The 23,673-nt window shown below is 41.8% G+C and overlaps 2 protein-coding genes across 7 annotated transcripts in view; one reads left to right on the top strand and one right to left on the bottom strand.

Moving 5' to 3' along the window:
- Positions 1-23,673, bottom strand: part of LIMS2 (LIM zinc finger domain containing 2) — a 40,423-nt gene that overhangs the window by 9,051 nt on the left and 7,699 nt on the right. For all 5 annotated transcript variants that reach the window (XM_053306288.1, XM_053306287.1, XM_053306291.1 and 2 more), the window contains 6 exons: positions 16,408-16,567; positions 14,342-14,408; positions 12,218-12,338; positions 3,588-3,737; positions 2,771-2,921; positions 1,353-1,445 (listed from right to left, as the gene is read on the bottom strand). In XM_053306288.1, the coding sequence (XP_053162263.1) occupies positions 1,353-1,445; positions 2,771-2,921; positions 3,588-3,737; positions 12,218-12,338; positions 14,342-14,408; positions 16,408-16,567 (742 nt within the window). The remainder of the gene's footprint in view (positions 1-1,352; positions 1,446-2,770; positions 2,922-3,587; positions 3,738-12,217; positions 12,339-14,341; positions 14,409-16,407; positions 16,568-23,673) is intronic.
- Positions 4,827-11,904, top strand: GPR17 (G protein-coupled receptor 17). 2 transcript variants are annotated; one of them, XM_053306292.1, is made up of 2 exons: positions 4,827-5,244; positions 9,172-11,904. In XM_053306292.1, the coding sequence occupies exon 2, from the start codon at positions 9,200-9,202 to the stop codon at positions 10,214-10,216; it is 1,017 nt and encodes a 338-aa protein (XP_053162267.1). In that variant the 5' UTR covers positions 4,827-5,244; positions 9,172-9,199; the 3' UTR covers positions 10,217-11,904. The 2 variants fall into 2 exon arrangements, with proteins under 2 accessions (XP_053162267.1, XP_053162268.1); XM_053306293.1 differs by lacking the exon at positions 4,827-5,244 and adding an exon at positions 9,009-9,092.

Raw genomic sequence — 23,673 nt, 5'->3', positions numbered from 1 at the left:
TCTTGAAGGGGTTCTTTGTGTCTTTGATAGAAACTGTGCATCAGTCTATGCCATACTGGTGCACAGCTGTCAAGACAAAAATTGTTTCTTTTAAAAGTAGACACCAATAATATTTCTGATGCTTGACTAACAAGCAGAAGGTTGATGGTTCGAATCCCTGCTGGTATGCTTCCCAGACTATGAGAAACACCTATATCGGGCAGCAGCGATATAGGAAGATGCTGAAAGGCATCATCTCATACTGCACCCGCCCTAGTCCTCTGATAATGATTGTAGGTATCATGATTTATAAGCTTATACTTAGCACAGACTGTCAGATGCCTAAAAGGAATACAGTACTAGCAAAGTGCCCATCAACAGGAAAGCCATATTTATTTTCTCCCATAGAAGTGAATTTTACCTACTGATTTCTGTGAGAGAGGGGGGAAAGGGTGCAAAAAGGAATAGAGTTGATGGGGGGTGGGATATGCTGATACTGGTGACCCCAAGAAGAGGGTCAAGGTTTTCATTCTCAATCTTAAGACTCTTCCCTACAGCTGTTCTATAAATTTCACAGGTAGGGAATGTGCACAGGGTGAAGATTAGAACTGTGAGTGTTTGTGCAAAGTAATGGGAAGAGGAGTACATGTGATCGCTGTAAGATATTCCCCTCAGGGCATAGAGCAACTCTGGAAAGAACATCTGCCTGCTAGCATGCAGAAGTTTCCAAGTTTCCTCCCTTGCACCTCCAAGATAGGGCTGAGAGAGACTCCTGTCCGTAACTCTAGAGAAGCTGCTGCCAATCCGTGTAGATAATTCTGAGCTGGATGAACCAATGGTCTGACTCGGTATAAGGCAGCTTCCTAATTGATCCTGGTGTGCTTTATACTGAGAGACCTATTGCCTTTTCTCCCAAATAAAACTGGCATATACATACTCCCCATTTCCCAGTGCAGTGGAAAATTCCAGGGGGGCACTGCTGGAGTTAGTTCACTTTCGATGAGAGGACACTGGAGATTGTGATATAGGCTTTATTTACAAATACAGAATCAGAGCATGGTGAAGGCAAAACACACTCCTATAAGCAGACAGCACAGTCTGCATCAAATCCCCATAGAATACCCTCAGCAGACCCTCCAGGAGTACACCTCAGTTTACAACTAATTTCAGCTAGGAAACTCTCAACTCTTTCACTGGTTGTCTGAGACACCTAAAGTCTGTATTTTTCTATATCTCATATTTGTATTTTTTTAATGTTTCGGTTAACAACTCGGACTAAAAGAAGGCAATTTTCAAATTTCTCCATTGGTACCAGTCTTTTGTCTGATTTTTCAGAAAGAAAAGTGTGTGATGCAAATGACGGCAGACTTTACCTGGTTGTAATGGGTCTCACAGTAAGCTAGACCCTTTTTCTCATAGTGCCGATGTCCTAGGAATGGCTTCTCACATTTGGCACAAACAAAATGCTGTAAAGTTAAAGGACATATTAGGTCAAGGGAACTGCTCTGGAGGGAGTCTTGTTTCAGGCAGGAGCCTAGGTCAAAGCAATAGTAACCCTTTTAAATACCCGGTCAACTCTTTGATGGGGACAGCCCTGTGGGAATATTGGTGCTAAGTCATATATACTGGTCCAAAGACAACATTGCTGCTCCAAAAACAGAGCTAGGAGATACTATGGTAATAATGCCTGAAGTCTTTTTTGTGTTATACTGTTGTCAGTGCCAACTCTAGCAAAGGTAGATTTGGAAGGTTGACAGGAGATGCTGCAACTGCTTTTTGCAGTGGAGTGATAGCAGGTGCTTGGGGAGAAATAGGAGGATGCATTCCAGAATCTCATGTTTCCTGCAAGCCCCAGGAACCTGAGTGTAATGCGTAAGTCCACTTTACCTGAAGTACCCTGAAGGTGACTCATAGAGTTGACTCACGCTTACTGGTGGAGTGCCATATCAGTGCCTCAGGAACAAGCAAGGCTACATTCGAGCCATTTGTGAGAACCTGTGCCTCCATGTGGGGACTATATAGACACATTCATTAAAATTTCTGTAGTGCCATTGGCACTTTTTTGAGCCGCTACTACTGAAGCAGCCATGTGCATGTGTGGCCAGGCCATGAGCCTGGCAGCCCTGTAAGCTCCCAAAGTGCTCATGCCAGAAATAGGAACCAGACCATAACGTGATAATATTAATTGAGCATTTAAGAGAGTATTTAGGAATCTGAATGCTCAGTAGTTTATGGACAGAAAGTTCAACACAATCCAACAGGGGGTTTTCACTAGGAGCGAGTGTATTACATCAATGCTCCAGTATCAGCCATGCTTCAGGTTGTCTGCCAGCCACTCGTTATAATCTGTAAAGCCATTTAGTATACTACGTGGATACACAAACACATTCTCACTTTTGTCCCAGGATAAACTATGAGTGCTCTACTGAGATTATCATTAGGGCATTTCTGCTGGTCTCATTTGGCACACAACAAAGTTGTATTCACTGGGGAACTCCCTCCCCTGGGGACTCAACAACATTTCTGATATTGTAAGGCTTTTAAAATTTGTGTTTTGCAGTTGGGGTTAGGAGATGAGGTGGATAGGGTTTTAGTACCTGCCATTTTAATATGTTGATGTCTTGTTTCTATCCAAGCCTTTTGGGCAAGGTGGGATTGATAAATCCTCTTAAACAGTCACATGCACCTATCACCAAGCAAACTGTAGTATCTGCTTATCAACCAAGAAAATGAACAGCCTGTGCCAGCAACACACATTCCACAGCAAGCAACACAATGAGAAAGTCCTCACCTCCACGTGCCATTGCTTTCCCAGAGCATTGACCACTCGACCCTCAATGGGCCTGCGACAGGCCCCACAGATTGGGATGCCCATCTTGTCATGACATGGCAGGCAGTAGAGCTCCCCCTTGAGCTCCCTGGCATCAGCGGTCAGCTCTTTCCTGCATACAACAAGATAGTTTATTAAGACCTTTGAAGCAAAACCTTTCTCCGAGCCTGTGTGCTAATGGTCATTGCATAACTAAACCTGGTACGCCCCTGAACCTCATGCCAGAGGATGGGGAAAAAGAGAAGCTCTCAAAAGAGAAAAATTAAACCTAAATACCTCTTCAGCTCTTGATTAAAACCATGGTTATAGCACACCTTGGGTCAGCTACTCTATAATTATGGTTTTGATTTTGTGAATCCAGTTTCAAGCCTGTTTGGATCTGCAGAGCTCCACAAGAAACAGCAGGAATTATAAACCACAATAAACGATGGTGTTCAAGCAAGCCTCGCTGTGTTTCAATATAGTTATTTTGGTAACAGAATCTTCACAACTGGGCCCTTAAAGAGCAGTTTTCATTCCCATTTGGAATAGCTCCAGCTGAACAATTCATTGTGCCAAGGAAAATTTACAGCGGCTGAGCACAATCATTGCAGTTCCTCTTGCTTTCTGATTAAAATGCTTTTTGATCTTCCACATACAGAACAACTTGTTCACCAGACTGCTTAAAGGCAGCAAAGTTTTGTCTGAAAACCACTCAGCCCCAAAAGGGACAGCACAATTGCCCATTCTATGCCTTTTCATGTGTTCCTCAGTCCTAGCTGGGAATTAGTTGACATACCCACAGTGGGTGCAGTTGAAGTGATCCGGATGATAGGAGTCATTCCTGAACATCAGAGGCTGCTCATCAATTATCAGGTGACATTTCTGGCAAATATACTTGCCTAGGCCCTTGGCTTTCTCACGATTATGGCAAGGCCTGCAGAGGTGCCTAGAGTTGGAAAGGAAGAGGAAAGTTGAGAGTTATCACAAGAACAGGAATGTGTGCAATCTACACTTGGGCCTTACTTTGAGGCAAAAGTGCCTAACATTGCCTGAACAGTCCAAAGTAATACTAAACCAGTTCTGGCAAAAATTAAGCTGAATTTTCATTTTCTTTGGTCAGGAAAATCTTGATTCACCTGTACATGTTTTATTTCTTGGTGCATTGTTTATATAGCAAAATATAGCAGAAATGATCAATAAATTCCAAATATACCTTTCACAATTGCACACAACAGCATGTGTGTGCAAATCCAGTGCATACAACTTTGCCCCTTTATATGCAATCCATGTGACACACCCAACCTTGCTTATCTGTAGAGCTAAATATATGGGTACATAAGACCAGCTGACAGATAAGAGTGAAAATACTTTGGGACAAGGAGCCAGGAGACCCTGGTCTTATTCGAGGCAGTCTCGTGGACTTCCTGAGAGATTCAGGCAGGTCACTTACACTTAGCCTCCTTGTCCCTGTTAGTAAAATTGAACTAATAATAAATTGTATTTTTATAAGTCTGAAATAGACAGCCACTGTGAGCATAAGTGGAAAGGAATGCTATTAACACTCCCTCTTCACAAGTCTTCTCTTCTGTTCCTCCCTAGAGCTGAAGATACTGCAATCTCAGACAAGAACCACAGTCCCTAGAAAGAAAGCAGACAGCGTGCCTTTATAAATGGGAGCATGCAGCTGTGTTCTTCTCAGGATAAAGGCATCAATTTTATTCCGCACTGTGGAATGGAGTCTAATTATACAGGGCAGGACACTAAGACCCTATAGCAAACATCCTAAAAAGAGACCCCTCTCATTCAGTTGAATAAGGGGCCTTCAGCCCTTTCCACTGACAAACCATTATCACCCCCCTCTCATTCAGAAACCCCCCTCTGCTATCCTATAGACCCTCCTCCACTGCAAGCAAAGGGAGGTCTTAGAATCACTGAGCCGTTACTATGGCAGCCGTCCTTCTCACCCCCACTCCCACCATTATGGAATTATCCCCTTCTGAAATGTCCTGTTGTGTCTGTAACACCAAATTTCCCCTCCCTTTCCACAACTCTCTTCAAGCCCTCTAAAATGGTCACAGGGCTCCAAAGACTCCGTGTTAAAGGCAGAAGTTCAGAGAGAGAGAGGCTTTAATGAGCAGGACAAACATTGGAATATTCATAAACACAACAGCAACTCCCCCGTCCAAGCATTCAGCTGGAATGAAAACTGTCTTTCACAGCAAGTGTGTTATCTACCCTCCTCTTATGTGCAAGATGATAATGGACTATCATCACTAGCAGGTCTCTATATAGTGGAGCTCCCTCTTCCTTTCCCACTGAGTCCACCACAGTCTGTGTCTTCTGGATCCATCATACAATTTTTAGCCCTGCTTCCTTTTCAACATTTGCGGTCTACCGTAGGAAGCTAACCAGATCTTCACTCCTCATCTCTACAGGACTGCAAGCTGCAAAAGGTAAGAGTTTTGGTTTCAAGAGAGAAAACCACCTCTGTGGGGGGTTTACACTACAAAAGTGTAGATCACTTTCTCATTTAGAGCAACAGGTAGTTTCCCAGCATCTGCAAATTACAGGAGCTGGAAGGGAAAGTAAAAGGAGCAGCCTTTGCACACAGTAAGGGGTGTTTTCACGCAGGAAGCTTATGTTGGCTGGCACACAAATTGATCTGTAATACAGTCTATACATATTCCATTTTCTGATGCATTCTATAATAAATGAATAATTTTTACTCATCATGTAAGTGATGCTCAAATGCACATTTTAGCAGGTTGTGTGAAAATGGTACAACCAGAAACTAGACACAAGTACTATGTGACAGCCTATTAAAGCTCCTCCAATGAATCAACATCTCTCCAAATAATGGAAATAGGTGGACAGCATTGTTAAATAATCTCAGGCCAGGGATTTCTATGGTGGGACAAACTTTTACACACTCCTGTTCACAGAGCGTTCTTACTATGATGCTTTTAAAAACCATTCTGCTTTCCTAAGGTACCGGGTGCCAAGAAGTCACCTACTTCAGGGGAGCTAGTACTAATGCAATATGTTAGCTTGGTTTCTTGCAAAGCCACTTATAGTTATGCCATAGAAGCTGCAACAGTAGATTCCTTTTATCAAATCTTATATGACCAGTAAAAACATCAAGAAACTTGTGAAAACTATAACAATGATCCAGAAGACTGCATACACAATGCAAGTGAACACAAATTAGGCTTAAACGTACAACACACAATTCAAAGGATCAACTGTGTGCAAAGTCACACTGCAGGTATAACTTACTACTGGTGTGGATCTCTTAACTCCAAAACAGTATGGAGGACAGTATATCTAGAAACATAGCTACAATCACTGCATCTAGGAACACAGTCCAAGAGACAACAGCTAGTCACTTACCTATTTATTGTTTCAGAGCCTTTATGACAATACAGTTTAAGGATGAACTGCCAATAACTAGTAATTCCCACAAACATAAAGGTTGTTAACTTTACATCAGGTCTTTTTTTTAGAACTATAATATAACTTCATTAATTAAAGACTGTGGTTTTTATAAAGCCTCCTCTACATACATTTTGCCAGCTTATAGATATTGGAAGGCCACAACTACACATGAGGACACAATGAGGTATGGCAGGGCAGCAATTTTCCAAAAATAATTCAATTAATCACTCAGGCTCACTTCATGAAAGAGCAGCCAACAGAGGCCACTTGATACTGCAGCCACTGAAAAGCTGCTCATGTGTAACAGCTCAACGTGTGGATCAATTCCCATCACAAGTTTCTCCACATTACTGACAAGATTGTTTTATGGTGGCATGGAGACAAACTGTCCTGTGTGATGCATAATGCCCAGGATATCTTGCGGATATGGGTACGCATATGCAACTGCAGCTTTGCGTACTGCACCATGCAACTGCAGTTTTGAGTGGCCTCCATGGGCCAGCCATGTCCGTTATTTCATTGTGTACCAATGAATGTTAAGATAAAGAAAACAAGAAGCCTAGTACAAATCAGACATACCATTTTGCATCAATAGGTTTGCTAAGGAACACATTACTAGATAACATTCACATTCTTAATGAGTCCCTAAATCGTAGGAAGTGTGTAATTGGTCAGCAGGATACCTCTGAGTGTCTTTTAATTGTGCTGTGGATTGTAGTTAAAGAAGAACAAGAAGAGATGTAACATAGTGGAGGCAGTGAGTGTTCTTATTCTAAAACCCCATCTCTGTGAATTAATGAAGTATGCATTGATTTAAAAATTAGCCACTTGGATGCAGATTTGTTTCTTGCTTTTCATATCAACCATCAAAATGTGTCAATGAAACACAAGGAAAGAATGCATTCTGTGCATGTTTTCTCAGAAATATGCTCCATGGTGTGCCCAGTGAGGCTTGCTCCTATATAAGCATGCCTAGGATTGCAGCCTGAAAGCAACGGCAATTTAGGGAGAGGAGAAGATTTCGCATTTGTTTGGGGCTGGCATGCATTCCAGGGGCCCCACTGATGAGCAGGGACAGGACCCATTTTCTGGCCACTATCCTTGTTTAAAACTATGGGTCAATTGACAGGGGGAATAGATCCACAAGTAACTAATAATATTTTTAATTTGAATGTAATGTGCTAAAAATTGACCTCGGCCCCTGCACACCAAGTTGTTGATGGTTCCGGCCCACTAGGGCATTTGAGTTGTACAGCCCTGTTCTACACTCAGTGAAGGTTCCCCACCACCAGCAAACTTGAAGAGCAAATTAAATCAAAAACATTAGGCAGCCTGATGCATATGCAGACCTTTTGGGACACAATCCACCAGAGAGTTTGCCTTTTCAAGCTCCATTGAAATGCATTAGAGGCACTGACTTGGGGGCCTGAGGGAAATCCCTTCTTTTTAACACGCTGTACAAGGGAGCACTCTCTGGTCAGAAGAAGAAATTACACTTCACACTATTAAAAAGGACCCTTCTATTTTGATTAGTGCTTGAGATAGAGCTGAATAATGTTGGCTTTTATATTTATGAAGGCAGAGCAGCCATGGCTCCTTTACTTCAGTCTGTCCTATTACAGCCTGAGATTATTTTATATCAAACACAGTCAACATTTTATATAAAACTTATGTTTTAAAGTTTTATTAAACTTATGACAAACATAAGTTTTGGGCAGCATATAAATGTGCTAGATAAATAAATAAATCAAACAACATTAACTAAGTCCACATAACACTTCTTACATTCCATCTTAAGACAAGGGCAAATTGCAGACTTGAGCTTTTCCATCATGACCATTAACATATTTTCCTGTACCCCTTTTCATGTTAGTATACAGCCTGAAGAGGAGTTCTGGTGAACTCAAAAGCTGGCAGCTTGCTTTGTGACTTTTTAGCTGGTCCTAATATTGGTCACCTTAAGTGGTGCAGCAGGGAAATGCTTGACTAACAAGCAGAAGGTTGCCGGTTCAAATCCTTGCTTGTATGAAATGCCTATATCAGGCAGCAGCGATACAGGAAAATGCTGAAAGGCATCATGTCATACTGTGAGGGATGAGGCAATGGTAAACCCCTCCTGTATTCTCCCCAAAAAGAACACCACAGGGCTCTATGGGCGGCAGGAGTAGAAATTGACTTGACAGCACACATTACCTTTAATTAAACTATTATGCTACTATTGTTGTTGAATTTTTTCTCTCCAAAGGACTAACATGGATATCTGCATTTTTAAATTTCTTATTAATTCTTGATTCTACTGATGGCCTTTCTTTTTGTTTAAGAAATAAGTGGACAAAAAAAAAATACAGCCTAAAACTACTGTTTTGTAGTCATTATAAAAATTATCCACCAGAGGGTGACAATATCAAAACAAGTAAAAGATGGACATATTCATTGCTCATGAAGAACACTCCTTGGGCAGGATGAACCTAGCTTTTAACAGAGGTGAACATAGCAACCCACACTGTACACAGAAACCCTACAGCTTTGGCATTCTCGGAGTATAAAGTCCAGAGATTCTACACATCACCTTATTATCCTGTGGAAGTTTTTAAAACAACAAAATAAATGTGAACTTCTGGTGAAAGTCTTACAAATCATATAAAAACAGCATATAGGATCCTGTGTGCAAAGTGCTTCTGCATGTGAAGAAGGGTTAGCTGATTTTTACTTTTCTGGAGGAAGTTGCTTGCATTTCATGGGGCACTGCTCTGGAAGGCCTGCTCAGGTGTGTGTGGGAAGGGGAAGAGGCCTTTTGGAGGGAAAGGCTGAAATGCTCCACAACATATACAGAACATCCTGAAAGATACTTTGGATCCTGCTCTGTGTAAGTTACCTATTTGAGAAAACAGCAGGTTTGGCTGATTTCTGTGTTGCTCTAGTTATTTCTTTTTGATTTATTTCAGGTTCACATTTCAAAGCCTACAGTGAGGAATGAACAGCCTAGCAGACTCTTCAGGCCTGCTCTTCAACGCTTCCCTGGAAAGTTCAGAGCAATGTGGCAAAGAGACCCCTATGGAGAACATCCTTTTTGCTACTTTCTATCTTCTGGATTTCATCCTAGCCTTTGTTGGCAACGCTCTGGCTCTTTGGCTTTTCATCCGGGACCAAAAGTCAAACACTCCGGCCAACATTTTCCTGATGCACCTCGCTGTAGCCGATCTGTCTTTTGTGCTGGTGTTACCCACTCGACTGGTATACCACTTTTCAGGCAATCACTGGCCGTTTGGAGAGATCCCATGCCGACTTACAGGCTTCCTTTTCTACCTCAACATGTATGCCAGCATCTATTTCCTCATGTGCATCAGCGTAGATCGCTTCCTTGCTATTGTGCACCCTGTAAAGTCCATAAAACTCCGCAGGTCACTCTATGCCCATTTGGCCTGTGCCTTCCTGTGGGTTATAGTTGCTGTGGCAATGGCACCTCTTTTGGTCAGCGTGCAGACAGCTGAGATGAACAACACCATCATCTGCCTACAGCTCTACAGAGAAAAAGCATCACGACATGCTCTTGTGTCACTGGCTGTGGCATTTACTCTTCCATTTTTTACTACAGTGACCTGCTACTTACTGATTATACGCAGCCTGAAGCGAGGGAACAGAGTTGAGAAACATCTAAAGGAAAAAGCCATCAAAATGATAATCATGGTTCTTATGATCTTCCTGATCTGCTTTGTGCCTTATCATGTCAACCGCTACATTTATATCCTCAATTATGATGGAATGAAGACTTCCTGTGAAATGCAACGGATCTTGGCTCTTGGCAATCGTATTACTTCTTGCCTCACCAGCCTGAATGGTGCCCTAGATCCTGTCATGTATTTCTTTGTAGCCGAGAAGTTCCGAGAGGCCTTGTGTGGTTTGTTTTGCAGCAAAAAGGTGGCACGGCTACCTTCAAGCTGCGATGGGAAAACAAATGACAGCTCCCTGAGTGCTAAATCTGAACTGTAAATATTTTAACACACTTTTTTTAACAAATCATTTCTATCTGGCACAAGAAAATTCCCTAGACAGTGGAGCAGTGCTTCTCCAAGAACATAGCCAAAGCTTATTCTTCACTGTTGAGAAATTATGGAAGAATACCCAGCAATTTTCACATATTACCACCAGCAAATAATTCCCAGTGGAAGGTAGACTACAACTTCAGTTTATAGCGGCATAGCCTGTATTAGCTGGACTTCTGGCTGCCTGGTCTTAATAACAGTAACTGAATAACTGGGGATTAAGGAAGAAAGCAAGTACTTAATAGTCATGATTGTACCATAAAATAATTTTGCACTGAAATACAGATACTGTATCTGTAGTTGAAGCAGATACAGTAGGATTAGGCTCTGATAACAAATAAGTAGACTGCTAGGCTAAGATTTAGTGGCTTGACATGTGCAACTTGCCCTGAAGTTCTTTGTTGCTCGTGCCGGAAATATTATCCAATGAATTCAGAGATTCCATTCAGAACTGAAAAAATTAAGTCAATATCTAGATCTAAATAAAGATCCATATTCACAATTTTTTTTTAAAAGGGAAGCAGACATTGGCTCCACCACAGCTGCAACAAAGGAAGAACATTCCGATTCTTTAGAGAGCTCAAACTATTGTCTCACCACTGATTTGTTGACTCTTCACTGCACTGCACAGGATATAAAAATCACAGCAGCACTTCAAAGTCTCCTTTGTTAGGGCTTTGGCTGTAGGTTATTAGTTGCAGCAGCAGCAGCTTTAGAACAATGATTTAACACAATTTATGTCATTTTGTGAGAAAGCTTCTATAGGAGTGTATGTGGTTAATCCCACACACATAAAAGACTTAAAGTTTTTGATGGCACTTGCTACAAATCACTAACCTGATTCAGTTCAACAGCCCTTGCTGATGCACTTCACTTAGTGATGCCACCTTTGCTGGTGCAGTTGTCCTTACTTCAAGCAGACTGCACTCATCACAGCTACCTAAGCAGCATAAGGATCCTTAATCCTGAGTAACTGAACCAATATATCAGCCTGTTCTTCTAACATAACATTACTGCAAGTCATTTTTGGTGGTCTCCACTTATGCTAAAACCTAAGCACTTGTGTGCTATGCAGCAAGTTAGTAAGCCTACATTTCCCAAAAGTAGCAGGAAGACAAATGCTGTCTCCAAATGCTGCCACATTATGGGTGCATGCAGCTTGACTGTTAGCTACAGAATCTTCCTAATTGCATTCCTATAACGTACACTGCATTTACCAAAAATAGATTGCAACTAACTAATCAGGGGCACAAACCACAATATGCTGACCCTCTTTATTAGCTCTACAAGTCAATTCACAGGGCTACATAGAAAATATATCAAAAGAAGATTGTTTCAGAGAGTTCATGCTATGAACAAGATAAGTATGTAATTCTTCCACAGCTGTGCCATTTACTGGTCATCATTTCAGTGGATCTTGTTATCAGACACAGTGATGCCTGAAGTTAGCACTGAATGTTGCTGCACAGAGCATTAATCTCTAGGTTTTCTACTTGACTTCCTTGAGATGCTTTTGTATGATCCTTTGTACCCATATTTACTTGTTCATATTTTATTCATTCTTTTAAATATACTTGTTCTACATCTAAAAGTGTTTAAATTCAAAGAGAGAATAAAGCAGTTATGTTAATCAAAGTGCTGTCCATTAACTTGCTCCTGGTAAATATATAATTCAGAGTCTCCATATTGTCCGTGTTCTACTGCCTGGCATTTTGTCCAAAGTAATCAACCCACAGTTTCAGGGTAGTTCCCTATTCAGTCATTCTCCACCTTAGATACAACTTACTGGATTTGGATTCTGCTAATACTTCTCCTATTGCTTTCCACCACTTCCCGCTATTCTTCATAGTGCACTTAATAGTCAACTTTGGACTCGTTGCCCTTTCCCTGCTTATCTCAGTTTTCAAATTATAGCCTTCTCTTGTTCATCACCTCTGTCCCCTCTTACCTGCCAGCATTCTTCACAAAGCCCAAATCAGCAAGCACCACATCACAGAGCTCGCAGCGAAAGCATTCTGGGTGCCAGTTATTGTTCATTGCCTTGATAACACGGCCAATGATGAACTCACCTTGGAACAGAAACACCACACTTAAAGAGGCTCTTCATTTTATTTATTTATATTGTATTTATTGTTCAAATTTTATACCACCTTTCATAAAGCATCCCAAGGCAGTTTATAAAAGTTAAAATACAACAAAATTCCATACAAATCACATATAAAACCTTAAAATAAGTTAAACAATAAAAACCATCACACACACACACCATAAAAAAGACAACAGAAACAGGAGAGCTGAAAGACCCCAGCAGCCCCTAAGGGGTATACACCTGAACAAATAAAAAGGTCTTTAGTTGTTTTTTAAAAGCAGCCACAAATGTCAAAGAGTGGACATTCATTAGGGATGTTCATCAACCTCGGTCTGTGCACAGGTTCGGCGCTGCTGGGCAGGGGGAGTGGTGAGTGGGATCTTTTAAAAGGAGGAGAGCAGGTCCTTACCTGCTCTCTGCTGCCCCATGCAGATTCCTGATGCAGCAGTGCTCCTCCCAAGAATCTGCACACAACGCCAGAACCCGCATGGCATCTGGTGCTGGTGTTGAGTGCTGGGTGCCACACGTGGGTTCTTGGGAGAAATGTCGCTGCAGCAGGAAGTTGCATTGGGTGCTGGAGAGCAGGTAAGGACCTGCTCTCCTTCTTTTTAAGGATCCCGCTTGCTGCTCCCTCACCCACCCCTCAGCAGCATCAAACCCATGCATGAACACATCCCTAACATTCACTGGAATGGCATTCTAGAGTCTGGAATGCCACAGAAAAGGTCCTGTCCCATGTGCATGGCAATTTAGCCTCTCTCAATGTTGGCACAAGGAGCAAAGGCTCCCCTTGTTGGGTGGGCAGAAACCCTTGGGAACAGGCAGGTGGTCCTTCAGGTATCCAGGACCCAAACCGTCAAGTGCTTTAAATGTAATAACCAACCAGTACCTTGATTTGGATCCAGAAACATATTGGCAGCTCTTTCAAGACAGCTGTAATATGCTCCGACCATATTACATATAGTACCAGAGAGAACCCTGGCAGCAGCATTCTGCACCAACTGAAGTGTCTGAATATTCAAGGGCAGCCCCATGTGAAGTGCATTGCACAGATCCAGCTGTGACATGACTAAGACATGGGTAACTATGGCCATATCTGGCTTCTTGAGAAAGGGACGCAGCCGGCACACTAGCCAAAGCTGTGCAAAGGCACCCCTGGCCACAGCAAAGGGGTGCCATCGGCATCCCTGACAAAGGCACCCTCCACCTGAGCATCCAAAAACAGAGCCAGGTCCAGCAACACCCCCAAGCTGCGTACTTGCTCTTTCAAGGGGAATACAACCCCATCCAGAGCTGGCTGAATCACCCTACCCTGTCTGGCTTTTCTACTGACCAACAGCACCTCCGTCTTGTCTGAGTTTAACCTCAGTTTGCTAGCCCACATCAATTTCCGAGTACTCTACCACCTTCCTTGAGAATCCCATACACAACAATTTTTTTTTAATTTATGAAGCACAGTGGCTGACATCCTAATGAAATTTACTAGAGAAAGTCCTATTGAAATTTAGTAATCCTTTTAGACTACTCCTTGAGTAGCACAACTGAGTAACTTAGTCAGATGTCACCCAGTGTCTTTCGGCTACTCTACTCAACCTCAGAACAAAACTGTGGTTGGTAATTGTTATGCTCATTTTATGGATGTGAAACTAGGCTCAGGGAGAGGGACTTGCCCAAGGCCACTCAGTGAGACAAACCCAAGATTTGCCAGGTTCAGGATCAACAAACATTTCACTGAATCACAAAGGCTCTCTCAATAGATTCTGAAAATTGGGAACCTTGTCCCTTGCAGCCTCAAGGCTAAATATTCAATGTAATATTATTAGTTCTATAATATTTTTCCAAAACATTTTTTCTTCTCTTATTCAGACCCCATGGAGAAATAAGCATACAGTAATCCATTATCCCTTTGCCTCAGTATATCTCCCTATACACAGAGCAAGCAAGCAACAAGCAAGCTTGATTATATGCACATTGAGATCTTACCACATTCTCCACAACAGGGTGCAAAAAGCATCTGGAAGTCATGCTCGCAATACTTCCTTCCTTCAAACTGTAAGGCAAATGCAGGAGAACATATTCTTATAAAATGTCCAATATAAGCTTTTTACATACATAAATCATACTCAATTTAAGTGGAAAGCCTACTACAGAAGTGAACTCGTCACAACTGGGTTCAGGAGAAACCGTTTCCCACCCACATTTAATTAGAAGGCAGATTTGCACAGTGCTGATTGACACAAGGGCCAGCCAATCATAAAGCAAGTTTCCCTTCTAAAAGCAGAATCGTTCTCTGGTTAGGCCTTGTGTCCAACAGAAAGTCACTTTCACCTCCTGAGCAATTTTGAAGTGCAAAAATACACACTATAGAAATAGAGATATAGATATAAGAAAATAGGAAGCCACCTTCTACCAAGAAAGACTATTGGTCCCTCTAGCTCAGTATTGTCTACACAGCCTGGCAGCAGCTTCTCTAAGGTTGCAGGCAGGAGACTCTCTCAGCCCTATCTTGGAGAAGCCAGGGAGGGAACTTGGAACCTTCTGCATGCAAAAGGATAGAAGAGGACTTCTTTAAAAACTGCTGAACAAATTTTAAACTGGCTAACTGTGCTGTTGAGAAAAAATGGAACGAAAAATGCAGAGAGCAGCCCACCTGAAGCATGGAGAGGACAACTACCAGCTTTTTATTCTTGAGCCAGATAAATATCAGGTAAGAAGCAAATGCAGGAGAAGCTGAGATTGCTCATCACAATTTGGTTCAGGGAATAATCCTTTGTTAAATGACATTTGTTAAATACAGTTCTGCCACTCATCCGAACTGCTGTTTCATTGTAGTTTATAAACCGCAATTTCACCAGGATCTGAAACAGATTCAACTCTGGTTTCATATCCTGGTTTAATCATGATTTGTAAGCCACAGTTAGACAAAAGATTCAGCCAAACTAGTTTAATAGGCCACAGTGTCCATGTGAGAGCTACATGTTGGAACTCAGGAGGCAAGGGGAGCAAGAGTGCATGGGATTGGGATACTTAGAAGCCATATGCATGATCACAACAAATAATTGTTAATGATTGCATTGTAATTCTGTTGCATTGCACCTGTATGCCAAGTAGCAGCAGAATGGTTCACACAAATTACAAACCATGGTTTGCTGATTGTTTGAACCAGTCCAGGGTTACTTAGCATGCGTGTACAATGCAATAGAATTTCTACCAATACTCAGGAGGCTAACTTGTTTCTTGGTTTCTACAAGCTTCATTTCACAATATAATTTCCATTGCAGCAATTGTTAGTGCAATTTTATATTCTAACAATGAGTGTTCCTGTACTGATCTATCTCCCTTTAGAACAATTTATGCTTACAAAGATAAGGGACAAATATCCCTTATACGACAGTGTTGATCAGTTTGTTTTTGTAATGATATTCTTTATCCTAACGATATCTATTACACTCTCACTTTGCTTTTGACACTCTCTATATTGGGCAGAAGCAATATAGGAAGATGCTGAAAGGCATCATCTCATACTGTGTGGGAGGAGGTAATGCTAACCCCCCTCCTGTATTCTACCAAAGAAAACCACAGGGCTCTGTGGGTGCCAGGAGTCGAAATCAACTTGATGGCACACTTTACCTTTACCTTTAATCTGAATTATATTGGCTAATCTGTTTAGGGGTTAAAGCATGCATTGGTTCATAGGGTCTAGACCAAACTTCCAGCTCCGTCATACCCTTTATTCTGAAGAAATGAATAGTGTTAAAGAAATGGGGAAAGGATATAGATGCTTTTTGTGCATCCTTTTTAATAGCTCATGGTCCGAAACTTGCCTAGGAGTGTAGTGCCTAGTTGAAAGTTGGATCATGTAAAAACCATATTATCCAGGCAAGGGAAATGGAAGCAAGCCACCAACATAAGAACTGCATTGGGATTCAAGACCGTTAAAAGAACCACAGAAAAAGATGAAGAAAAGCTTCTCAAAATTAGGTCAGTATATGTCAGTTACTTGAGAAGCCAAGTAACTGTTCATGCAACCATAAAGATAACTATCTCACCTCATAGAAGAGTCCATCTGGAAACTGACGAAAGCACTGAGCACAGACGAAGCAGTTTTCATGATACAGCTCTCCATTGCTGTTCACAATTCTCTCTGTGGGATCAAAGCGAGCCCGGCAGCGTTCACATACTGCATTTGCAAGGGCATCTGACATGTTACTGGGGAAGTGAAAACAAAAGGAGACTCAAGGCATGACCAGTGTCACCATGGCAAAGCGAAGTCATCAACACTATCTAAAGCCCTTTCCCATAAGAGAATCTACTATGTCTCCCACTGCATATGCCCAAGCTACACTTTCTTAAAGAGGCTCACCTCACACGTTAAAAACCAAGGTTCTAGAACATTTGTGATATGTATCCTGTAATGTACACAGTAGCGTACCACACCGTCCAATTGCATGTGCCCTCTTGTCTTGTTTTACTCCATCAAAACAGCCAGGTATTCCTAGTAGAACCAAACTCCTGGGAAGATAGCTAGTGAAGGCACCTGCCTGACTTCAAGGTAAGCATTTGTGACCAGTGCTAAGTCAAAATGAAGGTGGGTGGAGAAGATGTTTCACTAATATTTGTATACCCTCACAAAATAAGCCTTCATCTCTTCACCAATTTTTTTGCATCTGTTTGCAAGAGAGAGCAAAACTGTTCGCAAGGGGTCAGATGTCAAGGGGAGGGGAGAAGTCTCCCCTCCCCCCCAAAAAACAGACACTCATGTTGGAACAGCATCTGTAATTGGATGTACAACTGAATATGAGAGTTGTTCCTCTGCACTGGATGAATTTCAGTGAATGTACATTTTGATGTGAATCTTAGTGTGAAGAAATAATTGGCAAGGGGAATACATTAGTTCTCTGCTCCAGTGTGCCCTCTAAGGCGTGCGCATGTGCATGCACTCACGAGCTTTTAAATGTCCGCTCAGTTAATTTTAGATCCCACTCAGGTTGAATCAGGAAGGCCCCACTCTGAATACATGTGCACGCACACTGCCTTGATACTACCGCCCAGAACTAAACCCATTTTGCACACAAATGAAAAAAAAATAGAGAGAACACTGCTCTGCTCCCATCAACTGACTTAAAGAACAATGGGGAAAGGAATGGAAGGTGGAGGATGGGTCTGAACATCTCCCCACAAAAGGCAACTTTCACAGAAAAAAACTGCACCTCACAAAAACTTGGTGCAGTACTATTGGCAAGATAACCAGTCACTTAATTATGCTAGGGTGTTCATTGTCTTCTGTTTGCAGTACCACAGGGATCTTAAACTCTTAGCACATTAAGAACATATTTTTATTTATTGAGTAGATGTATATACTACCTTTCTTCTGAAAATTGGAACTCAAGATGGCAAACAGTAAAAATAAGTAATGAAAAATTACAATAAAATACAATAACTGAACCAATCATTTAAAAATAATGCATAACCAACCGTGAGAGAAAATGCACACAGCTGCCCAAATGCCCAAGACCAGAAACGTAAAAAATTCTAGATGGAACAACAGTCTTAACTTGTCTGTTAAAGGAGAACAGCGTAGGGGCCAGGTGAACCTCAAGAGGCAAAAAATTCCAACATATAGGTGCTGCCACTGAGAAGGCAGTGGCAGCCAGCCCAAAAATGTAGGAGTCAGACAATGGACACGTGGCAAAATTACTGAACCTAGTGATGGACATTGTGGAGGGTGAGGCTTCTCTTTATCTTCTTTATAAGTAACAGGCTTAGAACAGAAACAGAACTACTTGGGACAAAAAAAAGCTTTTATTAAATAATTCTTACCTCTGAGTAAACTAGTCTATGCAGTTAAATTTCTAGGTGCTATGACTCCATGGAGCCTGGGATCAGTCAAGCCCTACAGTATATGTACATGTATACACACCAAAGTACACAGAAACTACTTTACAGTTCACAAACTTGTTCTCAAAGCACATGATCCAGCCCAGAGAGGACTTTTTATATGTTCTTATGTGTCAAAGATGTTAAATGCTTCAGCTATTATTCTGAATTCTTGCACAATAGTTTAATATAAATGTCCAGCATGAATTCACACTGTCTGGTTTTAAGCATGCCCTGGCTGACAGTAAAAGCCATTTCTGTGATCTGAACATCCTTGTTTTCCGCCAAATCTCTTCTTCAGATAATCGCTTATAAATGAGTATAGGCTACAGAGCTGTTAATTAACAATACTAACACAACTCAACATTCACAAAGAATCTCTTTCTCAGCTGAATCATTCTTAACACCACTCCACCCCCCACAATGAAACAGTGAACAAAATCCTTTTATAGTTTTCATGTGCAGCTTCTGAAGTATGCAAAAAGCAAAGTGCAATATCTATGCTTGCAAGAGATCTGTACATCTACAACGGAACTGATGAAAAAATAAGTTAAATTGAGGCCCCCTGTTTCAAATTGCAGTGTAAAAAGAGCAACTCAGGGTCAGATGCCAGGATCTCAGAGCTAGGACAACTGGTGCTATATTCTCATACTAGAGCTGATCCTAGCACCACATCTGCAGGCACATCTGAGCTCCTGCCATGCCAGCTGTCGTCCCCTATTCTTGCCTTGGCATAGCATGGTTACTGGCAGAGGCAGGATAGGAGAGACTCACACTTAGGCATGAAGGGTAATTGATTTACTTTCAACTCATGCTGTGGTGTTAATACTAAAAGCTTCCACAACAGAACTTGCAAAAACTCCCAGAGAAGCATGGGTTAAAAACAGAGGCCAGGAAACAGAGGGTTTCAACATGGAAATCTATTTTGCTCAGTACTGAAGGAGCACTAATAGAGCTTAAGAAAGAGCAATTAAAATTCTCAGCAAGAGTTCAATGATTTGTTTCTTTGCAGGGTCACGTTATCATCATCGGTTCCTTCTGACCTCAGAAAAATTTCTGGATTCTGGCTTTGCAGATCTCAAATTCATCCATCCCACCCATCCACCCACTCAAAACAGCTGAAAAATGTCAAATGTGACAGGATTTACCATAGTTAACACCAGAATGACAGCAGGCTTTCATAACTCCCTGTGGGCTGTTATAAAAGATACTCCAATCAGAGCACTGAGAAAATGATAAAGGTGGCAGAGTAATAAACAGCTAATGTAAATGTGGGCTACAATCTGAAACAGGATGCTGGACTAGATAGGCCTTGAGCCAGATCCAGCAGGGCTGTTCTTATGCTGCTGTGCTCCAAAAGTATATTGGAATATGGGGAGACACGTAACTGATAAAAAACACAGACTATATATATGTGTGTGTGTGTGTGTGTGTGTATTGATAATTATCAGAATATGAATACGCTATTTATATACTGCTTTTCAACAAAAATTCCCAAAACTGTTTACATAGATATAAATAAATAAATAAATAAATAAATAAATAAATAAAATGGATCCCTGTCCCTAAAAGGCTCACAATCTAAAACAGAAACATAAGATAAACACCAGCAACAGCCACTGGAGGGATGCTGTGCTTAGGATGAATAGGGCCAGTTGCTCTCCCCCTGCTAAATAAAGAGAATCACCACTTCAAAATGATGCCTCTTTTGTTTAGTTAGCAGGGGGTAACAAAGAAGGGCCTTGCAGAAGTCACAGTGCCCTAAAGCACTTTATTTATGGAATTAATGTGCTTGATTTTCAGCCTGTGTAAGAAGTTGATGAAAAGTCAACATAATTACCATATCAGAGCCTGTAAAGTTAAAATTAGTCTGCAAACAATCCTTGTAACTAAGATGAACTTTTATTTACCCACTGAAAAATCTCATAGTGCATACTTCATAGATGCCATTATACAACATGAATTCCCTCTAAAAATGAACAGTACCTTTCCCGCTTTCAAAACTTACAAAAGTCCTTTCAAATACTGTTTGAGCATCTAGGCAGGGTCACTCACTACTTCCTCTCACCAGTCCTCTTGCATTGTGCAGTCCTACTCCTGCCCCTTTCCCAAACCCTTCTATCCTGGCCTCAGCTTTGCAGCACCTGCAGGTAGCCATCTCCCACTCTGCAAATGGATAGTCTCAGCAGTTCTCTCTTTTCCTTCAAGCTTCTTCACCAAACTGCAGTCTGGGTTGGGAGCAAGGTGTCCTGGAGGCTAACTTCCCTCCAAGAGTAAGATCTCAGAGGGAAGTTGAATGCAATTGAGGTTGTATCGGTAGAAACTCCTCTGAGCCCAATAACTGTTTCTAAATTTTTCTCCATGCATACAGATGAAATTGGAGGCAAGACAATGGTGCTCTTCTGCAAACTGCCACCTGAGCAGACGGCCTCATATCTCTTCATGAAACATGTTTGTACATCAAAAACCAGGGGTGGTACAGGGCTTGCACTGCCACTTGAGGTGTGGCTGAGTAAACTGAATAGCCATACTTATTAATCTCCGTATCATGTACAGTTACTGACTAGCGTATCTGAACCTTTGGGCTCATTGGCATAACCAAAATTCAGAGATCACTGTTCTGAATAGCCCCTTTCAAGGCAGGCAGTTACACTGGAGAATGTTTCCGGCACACATAGCTGCTCACATGATCACAGCTCATCCACAGAGCCACACACTCCAACCACTTCAGCATACCTGACATAATTTACAAGATCACAGCCCTGGGTGAGAGAGAAGCAAGTCAAGAGCCTATGGTTTTGCCAGAGGCTGCTGTTTCTCAACCAAGTCTCTGACTCACCAAGCAAATCTACTGTATGAGTTCTGTGATTATCATATAAATAGGTCCCCAGGATCAACTTGGTAGTAATCATCATATAGTTTACTATCATATCGTAAATATCATATCATATAGTAACTCTAATATCCAGTTTTTGTTTGTTATTATTTAGTAAGCTTGGTGTTTTAAAAGTTCAAAAAATAGATTGCACTGCCTCTTGCATTTCTTTTGTTTCTTCTTTTCCTCCATGCCTTGAGCTCGCTTGCCTTTCTTTCCTGCCATTGTAAAGCATAGTATATTATTTTTCCTGTTCTGTTCAATGCTTATTTCCTTTCTAAATGCTTGTTCTCTAATTCCTCAGAGAGCCTTTCGTTTCCAGTACTTTGTCTTCTGCATCAATGGTTCTCAAACCCTCCCTTCTTTCAGGGAACATTTTCAACTTGGATTTGTCTGCTGCTGGGGAACTTCTGCACGTTGTAGAAGGCACACTGTAGTGCACTCTCAATTAGTCTGAAATGGTGGTCAAGATTGTTGGGCCTAACTGTTGCTCCATGAACTCTAGAATCTGCTCAAATTCCCAAAAAGGTTCCCTAGATCAAGTGTTCCCAACCTGTGGTGCTCCAGATGTTGCTGAATTACTATTCTCATCATCCCCAGCCACAATAAATTGTAGCTGGGGAAGATGGGAGTTGTAGTTCAGCAACATCTGAAGTATCAAAGGTTGGGAACCCCTGCCCTAGAACATAGTTGAAGAAACCCTCCCTGGACCCTGAGGTCCTTGACAACTATAGGCTGATCTCCAACCTCCCTTTTTTAGTGAAGGTGTTAGAGAGGGTTGTATGTGCCCAGCTTGAGAGGGTTTTGGAAGAAACTAGCTACCTTAATTCTTATCAGTCAGGTTTCAGGCCTCGGCATAGCACAGACAGAGCACTGGTCGCTCTGGTAGATGACCTTCTTCAGGACCTTGACGAGGGTAGTGTCCCTCTCTTGGTCCTTTTAGATCTCTCAGCGGCTTTTGACACTATCGATCATGCTAACCATCTCAACCACCTGCATGGGTTGGGTTTCGGGGGCACTGTCCTACAGTGGTTCCATTCTTACCTTAGCAGGCATGTCCAGTTGGTGTGCATTGAGGACAGGTGTTCTGAACCATGACCACTCCTTTATGGAGTTCCTCAGGGTTAATTTCTTGCCTCTGTCCTTTTTAACATCTATATGAAGCCGCTGGGTCAGGTCATTTCCCAGTTTGGGGTGATATTTCATCAGTACGCTGATGATACTCAGCTGTATATTGCCATCCCAGACCATTCTGGGGATGATGTTTCTGTGCTTACTTGATGCTTGGAGGCTGTTAAGGTCTGGATGACTCAAAACAAGCTCAGACTAAATCTCACTGAGACTGAACTACTTTTATTCAGTCCTCGTACTGGCCAACAGTTGGATGTGAACCTTTTTTTAGATGGGGTGGCGCTGCCCCCAAAGTGATTTGGGGGTCCTTTTGGACTCGCGCCTCCTGCTTGAACAGCAGGTGGAGGCTGCGGCCAAACGTGCTTTTGCCCAGCTTCATCTGGTTCACCAATTACGCCCTTACCTTGACCGTCAGGCATCAATGACAATGACCCATGCCCTTGTTATCTCCTGCTTAGATTATTGTAACGTTCTCTATCTAGGGTTACCTTTGAAGACGATCGGGAAGCTACAACAGGTCCAGAATGCAGCGGCTCGCCTACTCATGGGTGCCAGAAAATATGACAGGATAACACCTCTCCTGCAGTCACTGCACTGGTTGCCCATTCGCTTCTGAGTTCAATGTAAGGTCCTGGTTTTGACCTTCAAAGCCTTGCAGGGTTTTGTGCCTGTCTACCTACAGATCCACCTCTCCCATCCAGTTACATTCCATCTGGTCAGATCATCTCAGATGGCCCTTTTGTCTGTCCCTGATTTCCAAGAGGTTCAGGGTGCTAGGACCCATGAAAGGGCCTTTTCGGTTGCTGCCCCACTTCTTTCGAACTCTCTTCCCCTTCAGATTCGTTTAGCCCCTTCCTCACTGATTTTAAAATCTAAATTGAAGACTTTTCTTTTTCACCAGGCTTTTGCCCTGTAGTTTATTTGTTTTTTGTTAGTTACTTTAGTTTTTAATTTAGAATGTAATTTTTAACGTTGCCTTGTTTGCATGTTTTTGTGCACCGCCCTGAGTCTTTGGAGCGGCCGGTATGTTAAATGTTTCTAATGAATAGATAAATAGTTGGAAAACCACTGCTATACTTGTTCAACTTTACCTGCTACTCCTCCTCTTCCAAAACGAGTTCTGTAAATGAGTCTGTTTTCTATTTTATCACTTTTCCCTTTAACTAACCCTCTCCTATGCTCATGAAGCAACCACACATATTTTAATACAGGATATAAACAAGCCACCAGACAACTGAAATCACATGCACTGAAGTGGGGAGTGCAATTAAGATACAGAATTTACAATCCAGCTACAAAACCAGATCACAAGTTATATACTCAGAGCAAAAAGAAAAGCTTCCTCTCTACCAGACCATTGTCTGGTTTTGGTAGTCTATACCTAAAACTGTCTGAAAGGAGCCAACTTTCAATGGCTCCTGAAGAAAAAGAA

Source organism: Hemicordylus capensis, chromosome 3, assembly GCF_027244095.1.
Source record: "Hemicordylus capensis ecotype Gifberg chromosome 3, rHemCap1.1.pri, whole genome shotgun sequence".
Lineage (NCBI taxonomy): Eukaryota > Metazoa > Chordata > Lepidosauria > Squamata > Cordylidae > Hemicordylus > Hemicordylus capensis.
This window is presented reverse-complemented; position numbering and strand designations above follow the sequence as displayed.

Excerpts from the sequence above, each read along its gene's own strand:
- GPR17 (XM_053306292.1), top strand. The coding sequence starts at position 9,200 with ATGAACAGCCTAGCAGACTCTTCAGGCCTGCTCTTCAACGCTTCCCTG.